We start from the raw sequence: 10,083 nt of genomic DNA on the forward strand, positions 1-10,083 counted from the left end.
CTTGACCCTCACAATTGTGGACTAGGTCGAGCCAATTGATGTCGATGTCTCTGAGAGTGCGATCCTGAGGCCCTAGGCCCAATAACTCATTCCCTCAAGTTGTTTGGTTACTGCCACGAAGTTTGTAACTGCACCTCCACTACAGCCTATTATGTTCATGGATATATTTGCAGCACAAATAATACCGCCAAATCTGTAGATATCCTTTGGTGTAGTCCCATTCACCATCTGACACCTATTCACACTAGTAGACTATTTGTTATTACTGCTATTGCAGGATTGTGTATGTAATACAATTTCAATTTATTGTTTTTAGTTTTATGCTTTTCCCAATGTATTCTTTTGTCTTGATCATTTTGTACTCACTCTCTCCTTATTGAGTATTATCTTTCTATCATCAAAATTTCTCCCCTATAATTATTGATGTATCCTCCTTTTTCCTCCCCACCCCTTGTAACAATCAAAGAATATGCCTTTATGTGTTTAAAATTTTTTTTGACTTTTTATTGTAGTGAGCTCATGCAATGTGTGTGCTTTTGTGAGTAGCTAATTTCATTCAACATAAAGTCCTCCAATTTTATCCATATTACTGTTTCACAGAATCATAGTTATCTTTTAACATTACTTAGTTCCATTGTATATGCACCATAGTTTATTCAACCATTCATCCATTGATAGACACTTAGGTTGTTTCTATCATTTTACTCTTGTGATAGTGCAAGATGTACATGAATATGTATAGATCTATTTGCATCTTATTTCTCTAAAATATATACCTACCAGTGTGTTTGCTCTATTATATGATATTTCTATTTTCAATTTAAGGAAAGGTTATGACATTTTCTACAGTGTTTACACCATTTTATATTTGCACCACCAATGTTGAAGGGTTCTAATCTCTCCACACTCTTGCCAGCACTTGTTTTTGGCTTTTTTTTTTCTGTTTCTTTTTTTAACTTGACTATTAATGTCAGGTGAGGTGATATTTCAATTTTTAAAAGGTTTAAAATGAATTTTAATAAATTGATGCTTTATAACTGCTTCATTTCTCAGGAAACTCCAAATGAAACACATCAAGGACAAATCAAGGATAATATACCAATAAAATACGTGCAACGTAACTACCTAAGACAGGTAAGGCTAAGAGTGTCTGGGAGACCTTCACCACAGAGCAACATGTTCCCAGACGGTACTAGACCTATCAAGAAAAACTAAATAAAAACACCATAAGACAAAAGGGTGGTATTTCTGGGATGTCCTTAACTATGAAAAAGAGAGAAGCAATTTAAACCAAGATTTTAAATATATATACACAAAACTGAATACTTATAAGAGAAAATGTCTCCTTAGGATATGAAGGGATGATATTTAGAGTATAGCAGAACCATAAGTACGTTGTTGGTGACCTCTGTGGACATTTGCTTGAAATCTGACCTGGGTGTGAATTGAAAAGTGGAGCTAAGGTCATTGGGGGGGGTGTTTGGTTTTTGTGGCATATGTGGCAGCCTCTTGGGTTGGGAGATGAAAGGCTAAGAAAGCAAAGTAAGTAAATAAATAAAAAATAAACAAAGATGGGCTAATAATGGAATGATCAGATCAATGAGATGCTAACTGACTCCATTTTTGACATAGTTCCCCCGGCTCTCAGCGTCCATGATGTTGAGACTTCAGGAATGCACCACATGGAATTTATGTGTTAAATAAAGTACTGCGTTTCCTTTGCCCTCTGTCCCTAGCACGCTCCAGAAAGTAGTGCAGGGAGAGAAGACCTACCTATTGCAAGGAATCTCTAACACGCTCCCAGAAAAAAACTTCTGGCTAGTCCAAAAAGAATCCTTCTTATACAGGTTTTGAGGATGTAGTATGTGGATTTCTTAGTAATGGCAGCACTTATTTAGAGTAAATTCAGCTCCAGAAGCTATAGGATGGAATTCAGGAAGAGTTCCATCAATTTCTTTCATTCCTTCCATTGTAGCAGCTTGGCGAAAATGTACATTTGTTGGTGGGATCAATCCTCAGTGTCCATCTGGCCTCATGGCAGCATATCAGATCCCAGAGGAGCTAGAGCGCCAGCTGGACCAGGAGCAAGGGTAGTGCACCTCTTTTGTTGCAAGCCCACAGCACCTCTCTCGCATCAGAAAAGGTCCCCTGGAATTCTCCTGCTGTCATTGCACCTCTCCTTCAAGGTGCCTGGGCCCTTCTTCCAGTTTGAGTTTGAGTTGGTCCAAACACACAAGTCCACCTCCAGCAGTTCACTGAAGACACGCTGAGGAAGGTTTTAAATTGTTAGGTACAAATCATGGCAAGAAATGTGCATGCGCAGCTGCTTTTCACAGAATGCCGTGTTGTCTTGCGACACCTTCCCAAGAACCGAAAGCCAAAGTCCCGACCCCTGTGAATGAAATCCTCACCTGCTGCCCCATATTTCTCAACGAATTTCCTCCTCTCCTCCTCAGTGACGTCAGGAGGAAGATTGCTCACAACGCCGGTCACATTGGAAGAAGGTCTTCTCCCCAAGTTTCCTAAAATTCTTCAGATTGATAGTCAAGCCCTCGCTTGGGCTGCCGGCCTGTGGTCTGTGTGTGGGTGCTCGCTGTAGTCGCTGCGGCTGCGACTGCTGCTTCCTTGGAGTATGGCTTTGTTTCTCCAAGATAAATTTGTTATTGCTCTGCATTTCTGCACCCCTGCATGGACTGGTCTCTCCTCATAATAATGGCCGTGCTACATGACCTCTTCCATCCTAAGAGCTGATGTAGCGTTTTTGTTTTTATCTACCTCTTCCAAATGGCTAATTCCCTGTTCTCCTGTCAGTTTCCATCCCGCCGTGGCTTGTATATTGCTGTGATGCTGGAAGATGTACCACTGGCACTTCAAGTACCAGCAGAGTCAGCTCTAGTAAACGGATTTCAATGAAGGTTCCAGGGTAAAGCAGGAAGAGGTGTCTGCTTTTGATAAGTTAGCCTCAATGAAAATCAGAGGCAGCAGAGCATTGTCTGATATAATGCACTGGAATAGGACGGGGAATGAACTGCCTTCTCAGAATAGAATTGAGCACAATTATGAAAATGGAGCAAAGTTTGGGGGACTTTCCTTTGCTAATGAGGTGGGTATCAGAATGAGAAGTTAAAAGATCGCAATTCTCAAAGGGATAATTTGACACTATCGCTGCAGCAAGGAGCTCAAACAACAAATGTGCGTTTGATGCAGGACTGGACCGTGCTTCCTTTGTGTTGAGAGGCTCCCTCTGCCTGAAAGCCTACTGCATGCCACCAAGCAGGGAAAACCAGGACTCGTGACCAAGGGTATTCTTCATCTGGTTTTTAGCGGTTATCTTCTTTGGTAAAGTGTCTTCAGTTCTCTGATCATTTTTTAATTGGATTGTTTGTCTCTTTCTTGTTGAAGTGTTGAAATGTTCTATAAATTTCAGCTATTAATCAGTTATCTGATGTGTCATTGCTAAAATTTCCCGAGTCTGTAAATTAGGTCCCAGTCATTTAGGTTATCTTCTTCTGTTTGTACATTTTAAGCTATGTTTTATGGTGTATTTATGCCTGTAACTTTTCTGATATGATTTTATGTTGATTTTTATATGATATTATAGGTTTTACATTTAGGCCTTTGATCCACCTGGACTTAGTTTTTGTATTGTGAGAGATATGGGATCCCGTTGGATTTTTCTAGAAATGGATATCCAATTTTGCCAGCATGATTTGTTAAAGAGACAATTTCTACCTCAACAAGCAGCTGTCCATAGGTGAATAGATTCATTTTGGGGATTTCAGTTCTGCTCTATTGGTCTGTGCGCCTGGCATTATACTAACACTAGGAGGGCTTGACTGCTGTGGTCATATAATAGATTTTGAGATTCAGAGGTGTCAGGTCTCCTACTTTCTTCTTACTTGACAGTCCTTTGCTTATATGGAGATATCCATATAAACTTGGCGATTGGTTTTCTATTTCTTTAAAGAACTATGATGGACTACAGATTGGGATTGTGTTATATCCACAGATTTACCTAGTATTGAGTTTTTCACAATATTAACTCCCCCTATCCATGATCATGGCATATTCTTTCTTATTTATCTATTTTGGTTTCAATTTATAGTAGTGCTTTGTAGTTTTCTATGTATAAGTCTTTCATCTCTCAGGTTACATTTATTTTGAAGTACTTCATCTTTTGTAAATTGTATTTTACTGATTTCAGAGTTGTCTTAGTTTAGATGGTGCCTTGATATTTGTATCTAAATTATGTACCCAGCCACTTTCTTGAATGTCCTGTTAGTTCCAGCAGTTTTCTTAGAGAATCTATGAAATTTCAATGTTTAAGATCATATAATGTGCAAATGCAGATAGTTTATTTTCTTCTTACCAACTCGAATGTCTTTTACTTCCTCCTTTTGCCCTATTCCTGTGGTCATTGCAATGTTTATTTCCAATGCAATCTTGAACAGTATCTGCAACAAAAAAAAAAAAGAAAGAAACCTCAGCTGTTGAGTTGATTCAGTGTGCCTCCATGCCTCTCTGTACAACAGAAGCACTGCCCACTGAGGCACCATCTTCACAATTCTTATGCATGAGTTATTGTTGTAGTCACTGCGTCAACCCATTGGAGTTCTTCCTCTTTTATTGCTGACCCTCCACTTTGCCAAACATGAAGTCCTTCTCCAGGGAATGACCATCTTGAGGACAAGTCCAAAATAGGTGAGACCAAATCTCATCAGTACTACTTAAAAGAAACAATCTGGTTGTACTTCTAAAATACATTTGTTTGTTTTTCTGGAAATATTCTTCACCAACAACATAATTTAAAAGCAAATTCTCTGGTCTTCCTTCTTTATTATCCAGCTTTCGTATGCATTTGACACAATCAAAAGTACCATCGCATGGCAAGGGCCAGGCAACTCTTTGTCCTCAGAATTGATTATGTCTTTACTCTTTAACACCTTTAAGAAGCCCCTTTGCAGCAGATTTGCCCATAGCAATGCGTCATTTACTTCTTGACTACAGCTTCCCTGGGCATTGATGGTGAATCCAAGTAAGTGGAAATATTTGGCAATTTCAATGTTTTCTGTCTATCATGATGTTATTCAATTGGTTCAGTTGTGAAGATTTTTATTTTCTTTATATTGAGGTATAATCCATATGTAAGGTTACAGTCTTTGATCTTCATCAGTATGTGCTTCAAACTCTCTCCTGTTTCAGCAAGCATGACTGTTTCATCTGCATATTATATAAGCTGTGTATATTAGTCTGGGTACTTTAGAGAAACAAATCTACAGAAACTCATGTATAAGAGAGTTTTATATAAAGGGTAAGTGCACATCAAGAAAACATCCCAACCCAGTGCTGCCCAAACCCACAAGTCCACCATTAACCCATATGTCCAACACCGATCCACAATGTCCTCCTCCATCTCACAAAACAGATGCAATGATGCCGACTGCAGGAGGAAAACCGAATCAGTGAACCTGTAAGCATCTCAGCACTGGCAGGGGTCTCCACGTGGCTGCTCCAGCACCCAGGGCTACATTGGGGTAGGTCCATGTGGCTTTTCCTTGGGGATGTCTTGCAGGAAGTGAGCCTTGCCAGCTGAAGCAGGAACTGGCTAAGGCAGCTGTGCCCTGGTGTGACCATCACAAAGCAAGAGACCCGAGAACTAGAAAGGTGAGGCTCACTGAACCATTAACCCCTCCGCCCTTCAACTAACCCCACATGTGTTTATTGGCCAGGTTGGCACAATAAACTAACTACTTCAAGCTGCTAGCAATACTTCCTCCAACCCGATGCCAGTTCTTTATATAGTCCACCTCCTGGAATTACTTGTCCAGTATGAATAACTGATGAAAGACTTCCATGATGATGTACACTTTACCTGTGCATCTTAAACCATTTAGTATTTCCTTGTTCACTTTCTACAACTGCCACTTAATCTGTGGTTACTTGATTCATATTCCAGCAAGTTAAAGGGTTTGACAGTAGGAATAGAACTAAATTAGAAATTAGTAATGTTCAATGGCATCAAAAGAGGGGTTCGAGTGTCACTGTATCTTAGGCTGTGGGTTGGGCTGCTAATGGCTAATTTAGCAGTTCAAACCTCCCAGCCTTTCCACAGAAGGATGGAGCTGTCTGCTCCCATACAAATTTACAGTATTAGAAAATCTATGTAGGGCCTCTATGAATCAGAATGAATTTGATGACAGTGGGGTTGTTTGTTTGTTTTAAGGATATCAAGTCATTCAACAAAGTTTCCTGAGATTCAAGGTCCATTAATTCTGTTTCTTCCCTAGAAGAATGAAGGGAAAAAATTTCAATTTTATTTCTAAATATATTCATCTAAATCCTCCATAATGTGGATCATACCATTAAATACCCAAGGTTTCAGGCATCTGAGCACTCTTCCATCCTAAGTAAATAAATAAAAGTAGCAGTTCCTATCCAGTTGGTTCTGATTCATGGTGACCAAATTTGTGTTTAAGTAGAAGTGTGCTTCATGACTGACTCTTCCAACACAGATTGTCAAATATTTCTTCAAAGATGCTTCTTGATGAGCTTGAATTTCTAAATGTTGATTAACAGGCGAGAACAACCATTTGTACCTCACAGGAACTCATCCCTACCAATGTTGGGGCAAGAGAGGGAAAGAAATGAGTAGATTAAATCGTGATCTTATGCTCACCAATTTTGCTCACAGTCCGATTTTCTCTTCACTGAGTGATTGTACATAAAGGAAAGAACTTATGTTTATGTGTTGCGGTTTACTCCATACCACAGCCCTACCAGGAATAAATAAACCATCTTTCACGGGAACAAGAGTACCTTGCTATTTCTAATTAGAACATTTTGCTTAAACGTTAGTTAAGGAACCAGTTGCTACTGGAATCTGCCAGTGACTTGAATACTTCGAGTAGAGAAAGTGGAGTTAAAGGAGATGACTTGTCTTCTCTAACTGAAAGACGGGTGATGCAAACATTAGGCATAGGCACTTCAAGTTATAACATCACAAGAGAGTCATCGTTAGGGTTTTCTTAGTAGCTTTGCAACTCATTTCTTATTAAGCAAAACTTGAGCTCAACCGTTTACCTCACTTTCTCTAACTCTCGCACTCTCCGAAGTTAAAATGCATATAACACATCTTCAAGAGGGTGACCTCCATTGACAGGACACCTCTGAGATGCACTATAATATGAACAAACAAAAAACTGTATATGGGCCCAGAGGCAGTTGTTTGAGCAGAACCAGGTAATATTGCATGATTTAAAATCAGGAAAGGTGTGTGTTAGGGTTGTAGCCTTCACCATATTTTTCCAATCTGCATGCTGAACAACTACTATAAGAAGCTAAACTATACGAAGAAGAACTCCACTTCAAGAAGGAAGGGAGGTTTATTAACAACCTGTGATAGGCAAATAACAATCTTGCCTGCTCAAAACTAGTAGGGCTTGAAGCACTTCCTGATGAAGACTGCAGACTTCAGTATCAATTGCAATTCAATATAAAGAAAACCAAAATCTTCACAACTGAACAAATAGACAAATCATGATAAAAAACAGAAAAAATTGCAGTTCTTAGATATTTCATTTATTTGGATCAACAATCAATGTTCATGGAAGCAGCAGTCAATAAGTCAAATGACACTGGGCAAATCTACTGAAAAGATAGCACTTTGAGGATATCCAATGGCTGGATTCAAGTACACCTGAGTCCAGCCATTGAACTTTCAATTACCTTCTCAGCATGTGACAGTTAGACATTGACTAAGAAAACCTGCTTAAAACTTGATATGTTTGAGTGATTGTGTTGGGGAAGAATATTACAATTACTATGGAATGCCAGAAGAACAAACAAACTTGTCTTGAAAGAAGAACAATAAGGTATGCATTACAGGGGAAGATGGCAAGGCTTCAGCTCATGTACTTTGGACATGTTATCAGGAGAGACTGATCCCTGGAAAAGGACGGCATGCTTGGTAAAGTAGAGGGGCAAACAATGGAGACCCTTGAAGTAATGAATTTACACAGTGGCTGCAGCAATGGGCTCAAACATCACTACAGTTTGATGGTTGGAGCAGGACTGAGCAGTGCTTTATTCTGTTGTACATAGGGCCTCTAAGTGTCAGAAATTAAGAGACAACACCCAGCAACGGCAGCAACAGAGTCAGAAGGATGTGCAAGTTATTAAAAGCTAATCAGGTAAGTGATATCATCAACAAATACATAAAGGTGTTGAAGACCACCAAAGAGAGAGTACACCAGGTAAAAATAAAGTCAGAATTGGTGGCTATTCTACCTCAAAATCAGTCTTGGAGAAACATAGGCATTCCCCCATTTCAGAGCATGTCTTTCCAGTGATGTCATTACTTTACAGTTGCGTGATGTGCACGTTTCAGTTAAACTGATTGCTCCCTTGGAGTTGTCACTGAGTCTCAATTAGGACTTAACGGGAGAGGGAGAATTTTCTGATGAAGCAATCCATGGAGAGTCAATGTGTACATATCTTAACTGTACAAATCCTTTGAGACTCCGTTCTTTATAAGGAGGAGAATCCAAGCTCTTGGCTGGAGCACTTTGTGCTCTGTCTGGAAGCGCTGGATGTGAGGTCCTCTTACATCATTGAGGAAAATATAAGTATTTTCCCAGGGAGACTGGGTGACTGTTCAAACAGCTACATGTCTCAGTGTTTTCAGGATTTGAATGGAATGCTGCTCTGAAATAGTCTGGTATTTATTATTGCCTTATGTTTTTACATAGTTTTCAATCTGCCCAAGAAATCTAGTTGTTGCTTTTGAAAACCTAGTCCATGTACTAATCGTGAAAGGCTTGATCATTTGATTTGGAGTCTACACTTTTGTATCTTAGAAATGTTATTTGATGTTTTCACAGCAATGAGGAATCGCTCAGTGGTAACTGAGTTTATCCTGCTGGGTTTCCCACACACAGAGGGTCTAGAGAACTTGCTCTTTGCCCTGTTTTTGACTTTCTACATCTTCACATTGATAGGAAACCTGCTCATTCTACTTGCAATTGTCTCCTCCACTCGCCTTCATACTCCCATGTACTTCTTTTTATGCAAGCTATCAGTTTGTGACATATTTTTTCCTTCAGTGAGCTCCCCCAAGATGATGTTCTACCTCTTGGGGAACAGCCGTACTATCTCCTACACAGGTTGTGTGTCCGAGCTCTTCTTTTACCACTTCCTGGGCTGCACGGAGTGTTTTCTGTACACTGTGATGGCCTATGACCGCTTTGTGGCCATATGTTACCCTCTACGCTACACAGTCATCATGAACCATAGAGTGTGTGCCATTCTTGCCACAGGGACCTCACTTTTTGGCTGTATTCAGGCCATTTTTCTAACAACCCTAACCTTCCAATTGCCTTACTGTGGTCCCAATGAGGTGGATTATTACTTTTGTGATATCCCAGTGATGCTAAAACTGGCCTGTGCAGATACATCAAGCCTGGAGATGGTGGGGTTCATCAGTGTGGGGCTCATGCCTCTCAGCTGCTTCCTTCTCATTCTCACCTCCTACGGTCGCATTGTCTACTCCATCTTGCAGATCCGCTCGGCAGAGGGTCAACGCCATGCCTTCTCCACCTGCAGTGCCCACCTTACTGCCATCCTTATTGCTTACATGCCAGTGGTAATCATATACCTGCAGCCCACTCCTAGGCCCTGGCTTAACGCAACTGTTCAAGTCTTGAATAACTTTGTCACCCCCATGCTGAATCCCTTGATCTACAGTCTTCGGAATAAAGAGGTGAAATCCTCTCTAAGAAAGGTCCTGTATCACTTAAGTTTCCATTCTGGGTAGTTGTAGAAACTACATTTTTAAAACTACATTGTACAGCATGTTTACATCATTTCACTTAATTTTCTAAATTGGAGAGCAAAGATTTTATGATTATCCCCATGTTCTGATGTGGACTGTTGCTGTTTTGAGGTGCACAACAGACCAAAACAATATCCAGGCCTGCGCCATCCTTATAATCTGGGAAGTTAGATTCAAAGTTGCTTGTACAATTAAACATAAAGAGGAAATAGCAAATTGAGGACTGGGGAGTTGGTGTTCTGATTCCAGAGGTG

At 40.0% G+C, this 10,083-nt stretch overlaps 1 protein-coding gene across 1 annotated transcript; it reads left to right on the forward strand.

The window, feature by feature from the left end:
• Positions 1–8,881: 8,881 nt before the first annotated feature.
• On the forward strand, positions 8,882–9,811 carry LOC101650415 (olfactory receptor 149-like). The gene has a single exon (XM_004716774.1). The coding sequence runs from the start codon at positions 8,882–8,884 to the stop codon at positions 9,809–9,811; it is 930 nt and encodes a 309-aa protein (XP_004716831.1).
• Positions 9,812–10,083: the final 272 nt, after the last annotated feature.

The sequence above is a fragment of the Echinops telfairi genome, unplaced genomic scaffold (assembly GCF_000313985.2).
Source record: "Echinops telfairi isolate 266 unplaced genomic scaffold, ASM31398v2 ScPeMD7_35;HRSCAF=133_0, whole genome shotgun sequence".
In the NCBI taxonomy this organism is placed as follows: Eukaryota; Metazoa; Chordata; class Mammalia; order Afrosoricida; family Tenrecidae; genus Echinops; species Echinops telfairi.